This window comes from Palaemon carinicauda, chromosome 32 (genome assembly GCF_036898095.1).
Source record: "Palaemon carinicauda isolate YSFRI2023 chromosome 32, ASM3689809v2, whole genome shotgun sequence".
In the NCBI taxonomy this organism is placed as follows: domain Eukaryota; kingdom Metazoa; phylum Arthropoda; class Malacostraca; order Decapoda; family Palaemonidae; genus Palaemon; species Palaemon carinicauda.
The window spans coordinates 79224320-79245438 of record NC_090756.1 but is presented as its reverse complement, the minus strand read 5'-3'; the positions used below and the strand labels follow the sequence as shown (position 1 = coordinate 79245438).

Genomic DNA, 21119 nt, shown 5'->3' with positions numbered 1-21119 from the left:
ACGATCTACTCAGACAACCACATGCCAACATCTTCCACAAAGCCGTAGCTTCGCTGAGACTTCACGCCTGGAGACTATCCAGCATCTCCTCGCTGAGAGAGGATTTATGCAACAAGTTGCGATTAGGATGTCTGGACATCTGCGAAAATCATCCGCATCTGTCTACCAGGCAAAGTGGAAAATCTTCTGTGGTTGGTGTCGTGGAAGGGGTATCTCTCCACTCGATGTCACTATTCCAGCAATAGCGGAGTTCCTCGTGTATTTGCGGGAAGAAATGCGCCTTTCAGTCTCGGCGGTGAAAGGCTATCGCTCAGCCTTAAGTCTAGCCTTCAGGCTCAAAGGAATGGACTTTTCTTCCTCACTGGAACTTTCCCTACTCATACGAAGTTATGAACTTACCTGCCCCCAGTCGGAAGTGAGACCTCCTTTATGGAACGTGGTTCGAGTTCTCAGGTCTCTTAAGAGACCTCCCTATGAACCATTACGCCAGGCTTCAGATCGCCACATAACTTGGAAGACGGTGTTCCTGCTAGCTTTGGCTTCAGCCAAGCGAGTCAGTGAACTTCATGGTCTCTCTTATGACATCACCCATTCAAGGGGATGAGGGGAGGTAACGTTCAAATTCGTCCCTGAGTTTATTGCTAAGACTCAAAATCCGGGAGTTCCGGACCCTCGGTTCGACTCCGTCCAGATTTCGAGTCTTCGTTCTGTAACAGATGACCCAGACCATCTCCTACTGTGCCCAGTAAGGAGTCTGAGGCTATATCTCAAAAGAACGGCTGCAGTTCATCCCCAGGTGCAAGCTTTGTTTGTTAGCACTGGGAGGACTAAGGGGAGGGTCACCAAGAACACCATCTCGGCATGGATTTGTAGGGTGATTTATCTGTCCCTGAATCCAGACCCTCTTCCATCACGTTGCCCTAGAGCACATGATGTCAGGGGCGTAGCTACGTCCCTGGCCTTCAAGAAGAATTTCTCAGTGATGCAGGTTCTTCAAGCTGGGGTGTGGAAGTGTCAGACGACCTTCACAGCCCACTACCTGCAAGACGTGACCCACAGGAGGCTTGATACGTTTTCTATCGGCCCTGTGGTGGCTGCACAACAGCTGGTTTAAAACCTCAGGCTCCTTAGTGGACAAGTAGCAGAAGGTTGAGGGCATTGTTACCCGGTCTTAGTCTGCATGAATGAAAATGTTTGTCTGGCCGTTATTCTTTTCTTCATCTTCCCCTCTCTTGGGGAAAGCAGCATCCTGGGTTCTCTGCACAGATGACCTCAAACCACTGCAGGTAAACCATGTTTCGTTGTGTTCCTAGTATTAAGATAATACTGTCACGTCCCCATACCCTGACGAGGTGGTATTGGGAGAGTCCTAGCCTAAAGTTTCCATCTAAAGGACTACAGGTCAACTTCCTAGGACCAGTCACACTTTATTATACTTTCACACACAGCTTGTGTAGGCCGCAGTCCTTGCGTAGCAAGGTTCTAGTGAGGTGCAGGGACTCCCTATTGTTGAGTGCGAACACACTCAAATACTGTATTGAGTCCCCGGGCAAAGCCAAAAGCCAGTACTGGTAGGAACTTTCCACCCTTCCTAATGGGTGAGTCACCCCTATTAAATAGCGTGGTTTGTATTTCAGTTACGGAACAAATGACAAATTCGTAGATGATTTGTATTTTTCCTAACTATTCAAACCTTAGCTATTTAATCAAACTTGCTCGCCAGCCCTATCCCCCTTGAAGTCCGACCTCCAAGCAAAGTGAGCTCAAGCACAGGTGTGTGTGGGGGGGGGGTGTAGCAGACTACCCTCCCTACTCCCCCGCTAACTAGCGGTGGGGTAATAAACCCTCGTTAAAATTCTAATGGCTCGTCATTTCAGCTATGCTGAAAGTAATAAACCCTATTAAATAGCTAAGGTTTGTATAGTTAGGAAAAATACAAATTACCTACAAATTTGTCATATTTCAATACTCCTCCTGACTAAGATCCCGAGTGTATTTTTGATACATGACTAGGAATTTTAGCCTATTAGAGGGATTAGTCAATTTAAAAAAAGTTGATGGGAGAAGTACAAGAGGAAGGCCAAGGTTTGGGTGGATGGATGGAGTGAAGGAAGCTCTGGGTGATAGGAGGATAGATGTGAGAGAGGCAAGAGAGCGTGCTAGAAATAGGAATGAATGGCGAGCGATTGTGACGCAGTTCTGGTAGGCCCTGCTGCTTCCTCCTGTGCCTTGGATTACCGCAGAGGTAGCAGCAGTAGGGGATTCAGCGTTATGAAGCTTCATCTGTGGTGGATAACGGGGAAGGGTGGCCTGTGGCACCCTGGCAGTACCAGCCAAACTCGGCTGAGTCCCTTGTCAGGCTGGGAGGAACGTAGAGAGGACAGGTCCCCTTTTTTGTTTCATTTGTTTGATATCGGCTACCCCCCTAAAATTGTGGGAAGTGCCTTGGTATATGTATGTATGTATGTAAGAAAAGAAATGTATTTATATTTAGATAAAAGTATTAGGAAATTAACTCATGTATTTTATGGGATCATAATTTTTCGCCCATTGTAATTATGAAAGATAAAAGTTTTAAATGTCAAATTCATGCCTGTTCCTGTACAAATACAAACCATTCGCTCTTTATACTGGATATATTGTTCCAGTGGAGCTGGAAACTAGCCATAAATTTTTGTGCGAGGTAAACAACCTGCTGCTAGTAAAAAAAAATAGCAATTACGGCTCATTCTGTCTTTGCCTACACATACACCTATTAGTCTGGCATATTCTTTCCTCATTCTCCTCTGTCCTCACTAGCTAGCTCACACCTTCACCTAATATATTGAGCCACATTTACTATTGTCTAGTTGGAGTGCAGATGTGCTGAGCCATCTCTCGACCATTAACCATATTTAAACTGGCTGTAAACAAAAATATCTTCGGGGTAGGCGATGGAAGAATAAGTCTGAGAGGAACTCCCGACTTTTCCTCTAGATCCTCATTCCCTCCCCGCAACCCCTGCTCGTTCTGTCTTCTATGGAGCAAGTGTTAATTGTTGACCCCCTAGATAATCCTCAGTTTTGGAGGGCCCGGCTGCTACCTTTAGCAAAGCGGGGGTGCCCACGACTGCAGGGGAGTCTTTCCTGTTGATGCTTGCATCAACTTTAGCCTTCCTTGGGCATTTTGGGTCCCCCTTCTAAGGATTGGCTCAGAGGTGCTGCTTTGTCGGGCACAGTGGGAGTGCACATCTGCTTCCACAGGGGTTGGGTATGGCCTTCCTTCCTGATTCTTTGGAGTGGTGTATCCTCCAGTAGGTCTTGTGCCCATTGCTGAAGCGTCCTCCGCAACTTCTTTTCTCCGGAGGAGTCACTGCCAGGCCCGCTATTCCTCTGGGTTGATCGTCCAGTCTGAGCTAACTCAGCCTGCTGGTCTTGCTTAGCCAGCTGAGTATGCTCAGCAAGCGGAACTTGTTCCTCCATCCTGCCTCTGCCTTTCCCCCTCATCCTATGGAGTGGCGTTCCCTCCAGAAGGTCTCGTGCCCTTTGCGGAGGCACCCTCGGCAACGTCTTACCTACTTAAGAGTTGCTAGCCAGCTCTCCTCAGAGTTCCTGTCAGGTCCACGATCCCTTTGGGATGAGCAAGCCAGCATTCAGTGTTGTCTAAAGACTAATGATCGGATTTGCAACTTCGTGAACTGAAAAATAGGAGGTAATACAGTACGTTGTATCATCGACTAGTTGTTGTTGTTATTATTATTATTATTATTATTATTATTATTATTATTATTATTATTATCATCATCATTATTATAAGCTAAGCTACATCCTAGTTGGAAAAGCAAGATGCTATAAGCCCATGGGCTCCAACAGGGAAACATAGCACAGAGAGGAAAGGAAACAAGGAAATAAATAAAATACAAGAGAAGTAATGAAAAATCAAAATAGAACATTTTAAGAACAGCATCAACATTGAATTAGATCTTTCGTGTAAAAACTATAAAAACTTCAAATAAACAAGAGTGAGAGAAATAAAGATAGAATAGTATGCCTTTATGTATCCTCAAGCAAGAGTTGTTATTAACTGCCAGATGGCTCTGTGGGTCCCAGATTGGGAGGTGTTTTGCAAGGGAAATGAATGGGAAGTTTTTATTAAGGGGCAGACATTAACACAGCTTTAAGTAAAAGCAATATGAACATCAGGTGAATATAAGAATAATGAATTTTCTCATTAGAACTGTGCTCTATAGTGTTTATATTAGATTTAAGGATTGTTCTTATTAAAATTCAAACTATTGATTTATATAACATATATGTTTTTCATTTCTATAGGTTTGCAATGGGTAACCCAATATGATTACGTTGCTGTCTTAGGGCGCCACAATATTTATCCTGACGACGTTAAAACTTACACCCGCGACGAAATATTCTCTGCCATAAAGGACATGTTTGGAGTAAATTCACATATAGACTGTTTCTATAATAAGGTGTGTACAGTACTGTGAGTTGTTATGCTAAATCCATTAGTGCACTGTATTTATCTGAGTGTTATGTATATAGAATGAGCTGGGAACAGTAGTTAGTACTACTTATTACTTTCCTTTTAGCTTAAAAACCCAAAGAATACTGTATGTGCTTCACCAGGTAAAGTTCTCCTTAATTCTACTTATTGCTTTCCATTTGTTACGACACAAATACAAACCTTCGTTCCTTACTATGGATATATACTTCAGTGAGAGCTGGATTTAGCCATAAAAACTTTTATGTGAGGTGTCAAGAACCCTCCATTAGTTAGGGGATCAACCCCGCTCACACACTCACCCAGTGAGGTCTCCTTACTTTCGTTTTGGCTTCGGTTGAGTGCAGACTTCTCGTTTCTCTCTTCCAGATTTATTCCTAATAACTGGATGTAAAATTTCAAAAGTTTTTTTTTTTTTTTTTTGCAAAAATGCTTGATTATTAAGGATCACGAACATGCAGGTTTTTCTTGTCATATCAGGTCGCTCTTGCAGTACATTTATGTCGGCTATGGAGACGAATCCTCAATAGCTTTGCCTTTCATGCAGATGACACTCCTGCATGGAGTCTTCTTACGTTGAGTGCCGGGAGTGGTCATCCTCCCATTGGGATCGGTATGGTAGATGTAGGAAGAAGTAGTTTAAAAAGAAATTCTTTGTCTCTTTGAGTTCATCTTTGAGGTTGAAGAAATCCTGACTTCTCTCTCCTGTGCCTCGTAACCTTTCACCTTCCTCTTCCCATTCTGCTTCCTCCAGAGACCGATCGGATAAGAGCAATGACCATTTGACCCTGGCCAACCTTCAGGCCTGGAAGACTCTGTGGCTTCTCCTAGCGAAACAGTGGTGCTTTCCCTCCGTGGGGAGTCTAGCTTTCTGGACACACTTTGTCAGTTGTGGCCTTCCTTGCAGTTTTCAGGCTCTACCACTCCCCCACTAAGGAATGAGTGTTGAAGTATGGAGCTCACAACTGCCTCCGCAGTGATCGATCTTGACCTTCCCCACTGAGCCGCTAGAGGGGAGTCCCTTCATGTTGATTTCGTGTCCCCGGTGGATTCTTCCTCCACAATTCTCAACCTACCTGAGGAATTGCAGGTTGGTTTTCTTCGGGGTTCCAGCCTAGTGTGTTCAACACCATGGGTGAGTTTGCTCAGCCTTAGGTTCCATGCGAACCTCAATCCTACAAGGTTGGACGTCCATATGCTCTCACCAGCTCAAGATATCTTCCTCCCTTGAATGGTCACCCCCCTCATTTGATGTGGCTCCCCCTCATGGGCCTTCTAAGTGGGTGCGCGTTTCTTTGCTACCTTGCACTAGCTTTCTAGAGTTAGTCTCTTTAAAGCAATCTGGTGGTCAACAGATCCCCAGAGTTAAAGGTACTTTCCACTTTGTCCCTCGAGCATCATGAGTCTAGCGATCTCGCTACCCTCCGGGGTTTCCCTTTTGGCATCAGCTCCTTAGGGAGAAGCACAAGTTTGGTTTGATGAACATTAACAGTTGCTGTGAACATTCTCAACCAAACCAACCTTACCTTGCTCGCCACCATCAGCGCGAGCAAGATGCAGATGATTTGCAAACCATCCACAAGTGCTCTTGTGAGTGTTTGGTTGTTAGCTCGTGAAGCTCAGGCTCGCGAGTGAAGAACCTTGGTATAGTGGTAGACGCATGCGCTTCATGTTTGCATTTGCGAAAAATTGCCTTATGTTTCTGCCACTGACTTTGGTTGGTTCCGTTCTCCTTTGATGTACTCCACTACTGCAAAGAGCATGAAATCAGTTATCCACTCTCCAGGATAAGCATTGTCTCGCAACCAGCCAGCGCGTGAGCATTCCTTGCCCCAAGAGCCCTTTTGGCTGCTCTCTTGTTCGCGAGGGATGCGCCGTGGTATCTGGAGCTCGTTAAGGATGCCTAACAGGTTACGACTGATCGTGTGACGGCCCGATCACAAGAGAAATCGTTGGAAGATGTACCTATCCATCCCTCTCACAGTGTCAGGATCTCCTGGGATTTCTAATCCCCTGGAAGGTCTTCTATCGCTGTCTACCAGGCAGAGTGGTCAGTCTTTTGTAGTTGGCGTCATGTGCGGAGTGTCTCTCCACTCAGAGCTAATCTACACCTGATCGCATAGTTTTTGTTGTACCTCTGGGAAGAAAAACTCTGCTCAGTGTAGGCAGTGAAGGGCTATTGCTCACCCTTGAACCTTGTTTTTAGACTGAATCAAGTTGATATTTTCTCCTTGACAGGATTATCTATGCTTATACAGGTTTTTGAGTTTACCTATCCTCATTCGGAAGTGAAACAACCTGCTTGTAACGTAGTGAATATTCTACATTCCCTGAGGAGCTCCCTATGAACTGTTGAGTCAAGCATCATATTGTAATTTGCCTCTCAAGATGGTCTTCCTTCTCATACTTGCCTCTGCAAAGAGGGTAAGTGAGTTATTATTATTATTATTACTAGTCAAGCTACAACCCTAGTTGGAAAAGCAAGATGCTATAAGCCCAAGGGCTCCAGTAGGGAAAAATAGCCCAGTGAAGAAAGGAAATAAGGAAATAAATAAATGATGAGAATAAATTAACAGTAAATTATACTAAAAACAGTAACGTCAAAAACTGATATGTCATGTATAAACTATAAAAAGACTCATGTCAGCCTGTTCAACATAAAAACATTTGCTCCAACTTTGAACTTTTGAAGTTCTACTGATTCAACTACCCGGTTAGGAAGATTATTCCACAACTTGGTCACAGCTGGAATAAAACTTCTAGAATACTGTGGAATATTGAGCCTCATGATGAAGAAGGCCTGGCTATTAGAATTAACTGCTTGCCTAGTATTACAAACAGGATAGAATTGTCCCGGGAGAACTGAATGTAAAGGATGGTCAGAGTTTTGAAAAATCTTATGCAACATGCATAATGAACTAATTGAACGACGGTGCCAAAGATTAATATCTAGATCAGGAATAAGAAATTTAATAGACCGTAAGTTTCTGTCCAACAAATTAAGATGTGAATCAGCAGCTGAAGACCAGACAGGAGAACAATACTCAAAACAAGGTAGAATGAAAGAATTAAAACACTTCTTCAGAATAGATTGATCACCGAAAATCTTGAAAGACTTTCTCAATAAGCCAATTTTTTGTGCAATTGAAGAAGACACAGACCTAATGTGTTTCTCAAAAGTAAATTCGCTGTCGAGAATCACACCTAAAATTTTAAAAGTCATACAAATTTAAAGAAACATTATCAATACTGAGATCCGGATGTTGAGGAGCCACTATCCTTGACCTACTTACAATCATACTTTAAGGTTTGCTAGGATTTGCACCATGCACTAATTTTAGCTAAATCTCTATTAAGGGGTTTACCAACCCCAGATCTACATTCAGGGGATGGAATTGATGCAAAGAGAGTAGCATCATCTACTCATGCAACAAGCTTGTTTTCTAGGCCAAACCACATGTCATGTGTATAGAGTATGAAAAGTAATGGGCCAAGAACACTACCCTGTGGAACACCGGATATCACATACCTATACTCACTATGGTGCCCATCAACAACAACTCTTTGAGATCTATCGACCCACCCACTCCCAACTGTTTGAGTTTGAAAACAAGGGCCTCATGATTAACGCGGTCAAAGGCAGTAATAAAGTCAAGGCCAATCATACAAACTTCCTGACCACATTCAAGGGATTTCTGTACAGCATTGGAGATTGTAAGAAGGGCATCACATGCTCCAAGGCCTTTACGAAAACCAAATTGCAAACTAGGGAATAGATGATTACCTTCAGAAAACCTATTAAGATGTTTTGCCAGATGTTCAAAAACTTTAGATCATATGGGAGGTATGGAAATTGAGCAACAATCAGTGGGACTTGAGCTACCACAACACATTTACTTAGAGGAGCAACATTACCAATTCACCAACAAGTGCTAAAAGCTCCTCTTCTTGCTAACTTGTGCAAAATAATAGATAATTTTGGATCTGAGAAATCTGCTGTCTTTATAAAAAAACAAAGGAAAAATACCTTTTGGTTTCTCCTATGACATCACTCATTCAAGAGTATGGGGGCAGGCAACACTCGCTGAATTTATTGCTAAGACTCAGAATCCAACTGTAGCTGACTCTTAAGTTCAGGCCCTTTTAGATTTCAAGTCATTGGGAAGTAACTATTGATCCTCACCAATTGTTACTATGTCCTGTGAGAGCTTGAAGGTGCTATCTCAAGTGCATTAAGAGAGCTTACCCTCATGTCAGCTGTCTGCTTGTGAGTACAGGCAGGGTCAAGAGGAGGATACCAAAACCACTGTGTCGTCCTGGATTTGGAAGGTCATTGACTGCACCCTTGAATTTCACTGAGCTATATAGAGTGGAAGATCCAGAATGCACAACATCGGGGGCATAAGCATGTCCCTGACATTCAAGAGAAACTTTTCTATGGTGCAGGTACTAAAAGCAGGCGTGTGGTGAAGGCAAACTACCTTCACTGCGCACTACCTGCAAGACGTAACCCACGATACCATAGATACATTTACTCTGGGTCCTGTGGTGGCCTCTCAATGAGTGGTTTAACTACCATAGCTCCTTTGTAAGACTAGTAGCAGTCAGTTGAGGGCAGGTGTTACTCGGTTTTAGTGTGGGATGAATGGATAGAATGACTGGGCATTTCTTCCTTCATCTCCTCTCTTGGGGCATAGCATTAGGAGACTACAAGCCAACTTCTTTCCTACTGCAGATGAGCACTATATTAGTATTGTGGTCTGAAATATGTGTTTATATTTTATGTCCTCAATCTCCCTGCAAAAGGAAGTTGGATAATGTCTAAGTTCAAATATGAGTGTGGGTAACTCACTCCATATACTTATCTGGTAAGTTGCATTGCTTGTTTCCACTCACTCACCATGGTTGCTCAGGCCATCAAAGTCGCTAGCACTGACAGGCTGAATGTTCAAGAGGTGTCAAGATACTTTTCTCATGATTTATTGAGTTCAGATTTGTATCGTGGTAGTAGGTTGGCCAGGGCACCAGGCACCCGTTGAGATACTACCGCTAAAGAGTTATGGGGTTTTTTCACTGGCCAGACAGTACTACATTGGATCCTTCTCCCTTGTTATGGTTTATTTTCCCTTTGCCTACACATACACTGAATAGTCTGGACTATTCTTAACAGATTCTCCTCTGTCCTCATACACCTGACAACACTGAGATTACCAAACAATTCTTCTTCAGCCAAGGCATTAACTATTGCAATGTAAATTTTCAGTGGCTACTTTCCTCTTGGTAAGGATAGAAGAGAGACTTTAGCTGTGGTAAGCAGCTCCTCTAGAAGGACACTCCAAAATCAAACCATTGTTCTCTAGTCTTGGGTAATGCCATAGCCTCTGTACCATGGTCTTCCACAGTCTTGGGGTAAAGTTTTCTTGTTTGAGGGTACACTCAGGCACACTATTCTTTCTAATTTTTCTTCCTGTTGTTTTGTTAAAGTTTTTATAGTTTATATAAGAAATATTTATTTAAATGTTACTGTTCTTAAAATATTTTATTCTTCCTTGTTTCCTTTCCTCACTGGGCTATTTTTCCCTGTTTGGGCCCCTGCTCTTATAGGATCCTTCTTTTCCAACTAGGGTTGTAGCTTAGCAAGTAATAGTAATAATGATAATGATAATGTGTCTAGCTACTTGGAATTTGGACTTCCACCCACCTAGAGTTGAGTCTCCGGGGTAAAGAACGAAGGTTTGTATTGGAACAAATAACGGATTTTGAGCGAAGCGAAAAATCTATTTTTGGGTGAGATAGCCATGAGGCCCTGATGGAAGGTTCCTTCAGTAGCTTCCTAAGGGTATATATGACTACAGTAGATATTCTCAGAGAATTAAACTAAAGGTTTCACAGAATTCTAACTTCTGGCGCGAGTACCCATAAGGTTTCCCTTTAGGGTATCGTATAATAACGGGACGTATGCTTGACACGCCACATAGCTATATGCACCCCACATAGCATTTACGCTTCGAGGGGGAGTGTGGCAAGTATGGGAGGAGCCGTTGCTAAGCTCTCCTCCTGCGTTACTGTTACGGTACCTAGTGATGTAAACAAACGGCTGCCATAGCTGGCCGCCATCTTGACTGACGTCACATCCACGCGTCTATCCTCATTCCTTCTTACGTAGCGTCTCTGTCAGCCTCCATGATACAATAAGAAAGGGAGGGGCCTAACAGGCCAGAATAGAGAATCAGGGCGGGTCCATCAGGATGTCATGGCTATCTCACCCAAAAATAGATTTTTCGCTTCGCTCAAAATCCGTTTTTTGGGCTCAAGCCATGTCGTCCTGATGGAAGTTCTTAAAGGGTAGCTTCCTTGGGTATATTATAACTACGGCGATATTCCCAGAGAATTTACCTTAAGGTACCCAGAATTCTAACTCCTGGAGCGAATATCCCTAATAAAAGAACCAGGGATATCGCGAAATATCAGAGGACGTATTCTTGACACGCCACATAGCAATCTGCACCCCGAACAGAGTTAACATTTCGAAGGGGTCAATTGGCAAGAAAACGAAAAATGAGAAAGAAAGGAGAGCCGCTCGCAAGGTATCTCTCCTCTCCCGTTTCGTAAGCGTGCATTGCGCCGCTCACGGCGCCATCTGTATTCCTTTTTGCGTAGCTCAACAACTCGGTGTTTTTTTCCCTGTGTTATCTCGCAATTCTGGATTATTTCAACTTTATAATGCTTTCTCCAACTTCTTCTGCTTCTGATAAGTTGAGTATTATTTCTTTTATGTATAAATGTAAGCTCTTGGTAATTTTAAAAGTGATTTGATAGTGATATCGTTGTTACAAGAGCTGTTGCCTTCCGGAGGCGTCCTGGACGCTGTCGCTCGCTAGGTATGAGTTATTTAGTTAGCCAGAGCGACGTTCCCGGCTGTTTTGCTTTAATAATTTTAGCTGTTTAGCGTTACATAGGATTTCTTTATATGATGCTTTGAGTATTTTTGTTTTGGCGAAGGATTTGCCGATTCTGGCCTACGCTAGACCTTGTAGCCTAGTCGTTTGGCCCTAGTACTTTCCTGCATGATATTCAGATTTCCGAGTGTTTTTAAAAATTTTATTGAAGCTTTAGGCAGTTTTATACATTTAAGATTATGTTGATTTCTTCCAAGATAGTATACGAGTGAGTTTCGGTGATTTAGGTAATCGATTCTCTTTGCGCCTAGGCTAGTTGTCTGTGGGGCCTTAGTATACTTTCTCACACTGCCCGGTTGCTCTCTTCTCTTCGGAGAATGTGTGCAATCCCTTTCCCTCTGTTTAAGCCTTGGGCTTAACCCTAATGGTTTATCTGAATTGACTTTAGATACAACTATATTAGGGTGTTTCTGTTCCTTCCTGTTTCCAGTAAGTCTGGCTTCAGGGAGGGGGCAGGACATCAGAGTTTTTAGTCTGAGTCTGTTTATGTCTAGCTTGTGGTTGAGATTCCCTTGCTAGACTGACAACAGACATAGGAGGCTTAGCCTCCTTAGTTCACTTTCGAAGGTTTCTGTACGAGATGATTCCTTCTTCTTGTGATCTAGCAGACTAGTCCTGTGTTGTTGTTCTCGGTGTGGTGGATAAGATCCTCTTTTCCGTGAATAACAACGCCTTCCTTGCTTTGGTTCCGAGGGAGGTGGCAAGTATTGCTGGCCTCCCTCCTCGGATCTCCCCTAGGCTAAGATGAGTTTTCTTGGCTGCGGGTGATTCATTATCAGAGCAAGGTTGGCAGGACCCTCTTCTCCCTTTCCCCATCTTTCCTTTGTGATGGCCTAGCCATTGCATTCCTGTCCGTCATTCTACATCTGTACCTAGCATAGGTTAGGATGTGGGGTTGACTAAGTCCCTTGCCGGCCGGCAAGGGTCTTCTGCTTTGAGTGCTGCCCAGACCTTCCTTGGTCTCTCATCCATGTTTGTCTGTAGAGCCAGATGGCATTGGTCAGGAAGCCTGAAGTTATATTCTCCCCTTCCTTATGTGCACTCTTTCGGGTTGCCGGGTTATGAGGTAGTACAGTCTCTTATCCCGGCATCCATTCTGTTTTTCTTCTAGTGTTGTACCCTAGCCCGGCTGCCGGCCACTCAGGCCGGCAGCCGGGCAGTCGGAGTTCTCTGGTTCTTTTGCTGCCGGCCGGCATTGGTTGTATACCTTTGCCGGCCGGCTGTATATCACACCACTGTCTGCTGGCCGCTACGATTGGTGGCCGGCAGCCGGGTGCTATCTTGTGTAGTTGCCGGCCGGCACATGGATTTGAACCAGCGTTCTTCCACCTTATAGTTCTTAAGTAGTATACTTTGGAACTTGTTAAGGTGGGTGCCGGCCGGCACACTACCTTCTATACTGTAGCTAGTATTTTTCAGTATAGTATATACTGTAGGGAGAAAACTATAGTATAGTATTTGTTACAACACTAAGTTTTTCTAACACTTTTGTGTTGTCTCGCACAACCCTTTGGTGTAACCTTACAGATAAAGAAAGTGAGTTCTTTCTTGTCTATTATCCAGCATTTTAAAATCATTTTTTGGGTGTGAGCTACACCTGTTTCCTCTGGAAATTATTCATTGGTTGCTCTAGAAAAGATTAACCATACGATTTTATTATCTGGAAGGTGGCAGCAATTGACTGTGCGGGAAATACAAGTGTGTGTCTTTCCTTTCTAGTTTAGTTGTGCTAAGCTATGTATATCCAGTGATACTTAGTTCACTTGATACTCATGGAATTTTCTTCTCTTTACAGGAGGACCATCCGAAGTGTGGAAGCGTTTTCTGCAACGTCCGCAGCAAGAACTTCTGCGGACATGATTTGTGTAGGAGGCACGCAGCATGCGCAGTCTCCAAAGGTGATCTCCGGTATTGGGACCCGCAGGTATGTACCGTGTGCACAAACCTGATTACTGAGGCTTTTGATTCCCCTAAGACGGCAGAGTCAAGGGACGCAGCAAGGGAGAAGCTTCGTACCTGGGTAAGGGGCTTTCAGAAGAACACTTCTGGCCCCTATCTTCCAAGTGAGAAGATGAGGGCTTACCTTTTTCCCAGGGCGTCAGCTGATGCAGTGATTCCCCAGCCTCAAGTGGAGATACCAGTGGTTCAGATCCCGGTGGATGCTGAAGTCGCGGACGCCCTGCAGGACATCCAATTGAACGATAGGATGTCGGAGGTGTCCGAGCGTCTGGAAGATGACCTTCTGGCAGAAGACCAGAATGAAGAGCAGGCTCCAGACAATGAAGAGGAAGAGGTCGACGAGGTGTCGGCTACTCCGGTTCAGGCCACTGAACCTATTCCCTCAACATCGTCCTCTCTCCCAGATGAGCTGGGAAAGACCCTTTCCTCCATCGTTGGAATGATCCAACAGATGCAGAGGGAGAATAATGAGAAGGCGGCTGCAATGGAGCTGGAGATGCGGAGACTTGCAGCATCACGTGGGCCCCAGAAGAAGCTCAGCGTGAAAGACCTTCCCTTGTGCTCAGATGTTAACCCTTGGAAGTATGCTGAGCACATGCCTATGACGACGGGAAAAATCGTCATTTCAGAGAAGTTGGGCTTAGTCCCCCCTTGAGGAGGTGGAATTCTGGCCCAGCAAGGAGTCGTACCCGGACTGTTATGTCCGTCTAAGGAAGGAACCAGCCTCAAAGGAAGAAACAGAGCCGAAGGAGGTCATAGTTTTGGACCACGCTAAGGCTCAAGCTTTATTGTCAAGCTCGATGAAAGAGAGGGGCTTCTCGAACTCGAAGGTACCTGCTTTGAGTAAAAAGCACCCTTCCTTTGTGTCCTCTCCTTCTAGAGCCTTCCCCTTTATGCAGAAAGGGTTTACGGCTGTGCTGAAAGCAATCGAGGCAGGTAAGCCATGCCCCTCCTTGGAGGAGTGTAAACCTCTGTCTTTGGCCCTACCCATGGACCACAAGGACTGGAAGGACGTCCATCTTACCTTCTCAGTCGGGAAGTTGGAGGCTGATATTGCCGGACATCAGTTCGGTGAGAACCTCCCCAAGCTGTCTGACTTTCTTTTGCGAAGGGAGCTTGAGAAAAAAGAAAGACTTGCTGCCTCAATGTCTCATCAAACAACTCTGGAGACAATGGCAAGTGACCCCAAGGTCCATGAGATGTTCATGGTAGTGGCTAAGACACACCTAGTCACAGTGACGAAAGACCTTTATAGCTTCGTCAAAGCTAGGAAGGCTTGTAGGGAGTTCGTGTTCGCCTCGGCTGCGGTGAGGCACGAGCCAAGGAAGCTATTCTCCTCCAACATTTGGGGCAAAGACCTCTTCCCTAGTGAAGCGGTCAAGGAGGTTGTAGATAGGCCGCCACGGAGAATAGAAACCTTCTCCAGAAGTGGGGCCTATCCCTCAAGAGAAAGTCTTCCCCGGATGAGGGTCCCCAACCAAAGTGGAAGACTAAGAAGACTAGGCTACCCTCTCGGCCAGCCAAGCCATTCAGACAGGAGCAGCAACAGCAATTTCCTATGCCTATAGTGCCCCAGATGGTGGCACAAACCCCGACCACGTACCAGTGGGTACCCCAAGCCGTGTCGATGCAGTCTCCGGCATTTAACCCAGCGTTCGAAGGGCAGTCAACTACCTTTCGAGCGAAGCCTAGAGGAGCAGCCAGAGGTTCGTCTAGATGCCCCTCAAGGGGGAGGGGATTCAGGGGTGGTTGCGGTCAAGGAGGCAAGACCTCAGGACAACAGCAGTCAAAGTGAGATGATACTGGTAGGAGGGAGACTTCAGAATTTTTGGGATCGGTGGACCTTCGATCCCTGGGCCCACAGCCTACTCAAGAATGGACTGGGTTGGAGCTGGTACAGCACTCCACCCCCGTGCCCTCGATTTTTCCAACACTCCACCCCCGTTCTGGAGGAGTATATTCAAGAACAGTTGGAGAAAAGGGTAATCCCAAGGGTAAAGTCCATCAAATTCCAAGGGAGGCTGTTTTGTGTTCCCAAGAAGGACTCAGAAAAACTCAGAGTCATTCTGGACTTGTCGCCCACTCAACAAGTTCATTGTGAACTGCAAGTTCAAGATGCTAACACTGCAACACATAAGGACCTTACTGCCCAAGAGGGCATTTACCGTCTCCATAGATTTGTCAGACGCCTATTGGCACGTTCCAATCAATCGTCAACTCTTCCCCTACCTAGGGTTCAAGCTACATCGAAGACTCTACGTCTTCAGAGCCATGCCATTCGGGCTAAACATAGCCCCTAGGATCTTCACAAAGCTTGCGAGCGTAGCTCTCAAACAATTACGCCTAAAGGGAATCCAGGTGGTAGCCTACCTGGACGACTGGATAGTGTGGGCAGCATCCAAGACAGAATGTTTGCAAGCTTCCCTACAGGTGATCCAGTTCCTAGAGTATCTAGGCTTCAAGATCAACAGAAAAAAAGTCTCGACTTTCTCCATCTCAAAAGTTCAAGTGGTTGGGAATCCACTGGGACCTAGTGTCACACCAACTCTCCATCCCGGCGAAGAAGAGGAAGGAGATAGCTGGTTCTGTCAAGAGATTTCTGGATTCCGAAAGGATATCAAGACGCGAACAGGAGAGAGTGCTGGGTTCTCTCCAGTTTGCCTCAGTAACAGACCCGGTGCTGAGAGCACAGCTAAAGGATGCAACCGGAGTTTGGAGAAGTTATGCATCAAACGCACGAAGAGATCTGATAAGACCAGTTCCGCTTCGTCTACGTACGCTTCTCAGGCCTTGGTCCCAAGTCAGGCAACTAAAGAAGTCGGTACTTCTTCAGCCACCTCCCCCCTCGTTGACTATTCACACAGACGCCTCGAAGGAGGGGTGGGGAGGTCATTCTCATCGGAAGAAGGCCCAAGGGACTTGGTCCAATCTATTCAAGACATTTCACATAAACTTTCTTGAAGCTATGGCAGTACTCCTTACCTTGAGGAAAGTCTCCCCTCGTCGCTCGATCCACATAAGGTTGGTGCTGGACAGCGAGGTGATTGTGAGATGCTTGAATCGACAAGGATCGAGGTCACCACCACTCAACCAGGTGATGTTGGTCATCTTTCGACTGGCGGAAAAGAAGAAGTGGTACCTGTCGGCAGTTCACCTTCAAGGAGTCCGCAATGTGACAGCGGACGCTCTATCCAGGTTCACACCGATAGAGTCGGAATGGTCCCTAGACGCAGGATCATTCTCCTTCATCTTGAGTCAAGTCCCAGAACTGCAGATAGAACTCTTTGCGACGAAAGACAACAAGAAGTTACCCCTTTACGTGTCCCCGTACGAGGATCCCTTGGCGGAAGCAGTGGACGCGATGTCCCTCGACTGGAACAGATGGTCCAGGATTTACCTGTTCCCTCCTCACAACCTTCTATTGAGGGTCCTCAACAAACTGAGATCTTTCAAGGGAGTAGCGGCAATAGTGGCTCACAAGTGGCCGAACAGCGTGTGGTTCCCTCTGGCATTGGAACTACGGCTGAAGTGTCTACCGTTACCAGGTCCAGTTCTGACCCAGCGAGTCCAGAAGTCAACTGTCTGCGCTTCATCACAGAAAACCCGGAACCTGCAGCTCATGATTTTCTCTCCCTAGCGGTGAGAAAACGTTTCGGGATTTCGAAAGACAGTATAGACTTCCTTGAGGAATATAAGTGCAAATCTACTAGAAGGCAAGATGAGTCATCTTGGAGGAAATGGGTGGCCTTTGTCAAGGCGAAGAATCCGCAAAAGATCTCGACGGACTTCTGCTTATCTTTCTTCATCCACCTCCATTGTCAAGGGTTAGCAGCCAACACAATATCAACGTGTAAATCTGCTTTGACAAGACCCATTTTATATGCCTTCTAGGTCGACCTCGCTAACGATATTTTTAATAAAATTCCGAAAGCCTGTGCTAGGCTCAGACCATCAGTACCTCCAAAGCCCATTTCATGGTCTTTAGATAAAGTTCTTCATTTCGCTTCACTGTTGAACAATGAGGAGTGTGCTTTAAAGGATTTGACCCAAAAAGTTATTTTCCTATTTGCACTCGCGTCGGTGGCCAGGGTTAGTGAAATTGTAGCCCTCTCGAGAGAGGAGGGTCATGTTCAGTTCTTGGATGGGGGAGAACTGAACCTGTTTCCGGATCCTACGTTTCTCGCCAAGAACGAGTTACCCACCAACAGGTGGGGTCCCTGGAGAATCTGCCCTCTGAAAGAAGATGCATCTCTATGTACAGTGGAATGCCTAAAGGTCTATCTTCGTAGAACTTCAGACCTCAGGGGTGGTCAACTATTCAGGGGAGAAACATCAGGCTCAAATTTATCACTGAAACAACTTAGGGCGAAAATCACCTATTTTATTCGCAGAGCGGATCCAGGCAGTACACCCGCAGGTCACGATCCGAGGAAAGTTGCCTCATCCTTAAATTTCTTTAATTGTATGGATTTTGAACATCTTCGTTCATACACTGGCTGGAAGTCTTCCAGAGTGTTCTTTCGTCACTATGCGAAGCAAGTGGAGCAACTAAAGAGGTCTGTGGTAGCAGTGGGTTGTGTCGTTAACCATGCTGTTTAACTCTGCGAGGAACAGTGGATTTAATTGGGGCGATTAATTCCGGGGTGAGTGTGTAGTTACGAACTGTTCTACAAACTAAGTGTTAGGGCACTGGGTTGCCCACATTGACTGTTCCACTTTCAAAGGTGAACCTAGCATAAGTGCAGACATGTGTGCCGAGCGTTTCCAACGCTAATGTAACTGATTAGTAATACAGACTTTTATAATTTTGATACCTCAGTATGTTAAAAGTGGCGCTAATGTTTTTCTTTCAGATAAACAAGTTTCTGTTTACTATCATGCTTATGCTTATTTGTTGGTTATCCTCCTCTTATATTTATATAATGGTTGTTTAACCTGTTTTATTTATTGTTTGTCAATAAACTAGTTCTTGGGAACCTTGCGTCTCCTTCACCTGTGTCAATTTATTTGATATAATTTTGCATTACGTTCTATGTATATTTATCTGGGATAATTCTAATAGATTGTTCCTTTATGCAAGCATTCTTTGCATTGGTTTATGCTTTCCCTTGGCGGGAGGACTCCATGCCCCGAGGGGACGGTGGAGGATATGAAAGTTTTCTGCCTACTCGGATATAAACCTTTGTCCAATCCAGCATTGAACGGAGAACTGGTCGATATTTCATATTGACCCAGTGGTTCTTTACAAACTATGCTTTACATAATATAGGGTGAGACCACTATATTGGCTTGTCTGTTATTTATACATAGGTATATGTACTCTTCGAGACTTTTCCAGAGTCTAGTAGGACTCTTCCCTGTAGGGGCAGGAAGCACTAACATGGTCTATGGTTAGTTGAAAAGATGTATGACGGTAATATCTTAGGTCTCTAGGTCTAGTTGGCCGGGAAATACCTTCGGGGAGTACGGCACGTTTTGAGAATCCACAGATACAGCAATGCTCTGGTATGCTTCCATCAGGACGACATGGCTTGAGCCCAAAAAAACGGATTTTGAGCGAAGCGAAAAATCTATTTTTGGGTGAGATGGCCATGTCGTCCTGATGGACCCGCCCTTCCCTTTCTTTTAAAGGGCTGTAGGTCCCCTCCCTACATACAGTATCTGTAGCACCTCGTGTATCGCTACAAGGAATACAGATGGCGCCGTGAGCGGCGCAATGCATGCTTACGAAACGGGAGAGGAGAGATACCTTGCGAGCGGCTCTCCTTTTTTTCTCGTTTTCGTTTTCTTGCCAATTGACCCCTTCGAAGTGTTAACTCTGTTCGGGGTGCAGATTGCTATGTGGCGTGTCAAGAATACGTCCTCTGATATTTCGTGATATCCCTGGTTCTTTTATTAGGGATATTCGCTCCAGGAGTTAGAATTCTGGGTACCTTAAGGTAAATTCTCTGGGAATATCGCCGCAGTTATAATATACCCAAGGAAGCTACCCTTTAGGAACTTCCATCAGGACGACATGGCCATCTCACCCAAAAATAGATTTTGAGCGAATGGGCTCAAACCATAACATCCTGATGGAAGTGTACCAGAGAATTAGTGTATCGTGGATTTTTCCCATTTTAGTTGTGCCTTCGACTTCTAAACAATATTCCTTTGGTCTGATGACCTTAGAGACCATGACATCTCTGTTACATGTCACTACCAATGGCATAAACTATGACATGGCTTCCTGCCCCCCTGGCAGGGAAGTCCTATTTGGACGAAAGGAACGTCTTGAAGTAACCTGATGAAGAAAACACCTGTAGACGAGGATCTTGTCGGTCTTGCAGACAGATCAGGAAAGTTAAGTACAGTGGAACCTCTACACACGAACGTATCTACATCCGAATTTTCCAACATCCGAAGTAAAATTCGAGCAAATTTTTGACTCTACACCCGAATTTTATTTCGACACACGAAGTAAACATTACACCATTGAGCGTCGAGTGCTCAGTTCTCTATTCTTGTGTGTATCGTGTGGTTGTCCTCTGTTTGGTCTGTTATTAACAGTGCTTATTTTCTTCCTTTTCTCACATTTCCTTTTTGATTTTACCTATAATCATGGTGCCTAAGAAGCTAAGTTTCAGTACAGGAAGAAGGCAATTCTTTCATTAGAATTGAAGCAAGAAATTATAGAAAAACATGAGAGCAGTGTGCATGTGAGTGATACTGTATGGCTAAACAATATGGCTGGAATAGGCCTATGATCTCGAGGATCATCAAGCTGAAGGCAGCCATTAAAGCAAATAACCATCGAAGGGGATCACCATTATTACAAGACATCTTAGCAATACCCTGGAAGAGATAGAACGCCTTTTGTTGATAGGGATAAAGGACAAAGAGATTGTTGGCAACGATCATTTGTGAGAAGGGCCAGCGTGATGAACAGAAAGAAAGAAAAAAGTGAAGCAAAGAAAACCATGATAGCATTAACAAGCTCTTTTAAATAAGACTTCTTTCTTTTTCTGTTTCTCTCTCAACATATCATTAACATGTTCTTTAAATAAAATATCTCTCTCAACATATCATTAACATGTTCTTTAAATAAAATCTCTCTCTCTCTCTCTCTCTCTCTCTCTCTCTCTCTCTCTCTCTCTCTCTCTCTCTCTCTCTCTCTCTCGTTCTTCTTCGCTGTTATAGTGTTAGATACGTCTATTATTTTTTTTCTGAGAGAGAGAGAGAGATTAAACAAAAATGTGTTTACAGTACATATGATTTTTAACAGCGTCAACGAGTCGAAAAACAATTAAATGTAACTAAGAAAGTAATAACAGCTAAACTTAATTCCTTTATTAACTAAAACAAATATTGATACAAACACACTCGTGTGCGTAATGCACAAACACACACACAGGTGCAAGAATTGCTACGTAGTAAGAGAGACGGTTGGGGGAGGAGGTAGAGATGGTGACTGCGATAACATACCGTAACTCATCACTGAAAGTGATGAAAATAAAAAATCAAAAGAAAAAAAATGTAAAAAAATATGAAATATGAAAATAAAAAAAAAATAAATAAGCTAAGTTAGATTAAAATTTCCGTAGTGTAAGTTACGGTATGTTATCGTAGTCACCATCTCTACCTCCTCGCCGATCGTGTCTCCTCGTGAGTGTGTGTGTGTTTGCGCATACGCCACACGAGTGTGTTTGTATCAATATTTGTTTT

At 44.5% G+C, this 21119-nt stretch overlaps 1 protein-coding gene across 2 annotated transcripts in view; it reads left to right on the top strand.

The window, feature by feature from the left end:
* RNaseX25 (Ribonuclease X25) overlaps positions 1 to 21119 on the top strand; it is a 161336-nt gene that overhangs the window by 87976 nt on the left and 52241 nt on the right. For both annotated transcript variants that reach the window (XM_068356286.1, XM_068356287.1), the window contains exon 5: positions 4311 to 4465. In XM_068356286.1, coding sequence (XP_068212387.1) covers positions 4311 to 4465 — 155 coding nt within the window. The remainder of the gene's footprint in view (positions 1 to 4310; positions 4466 to 21119) is intronic.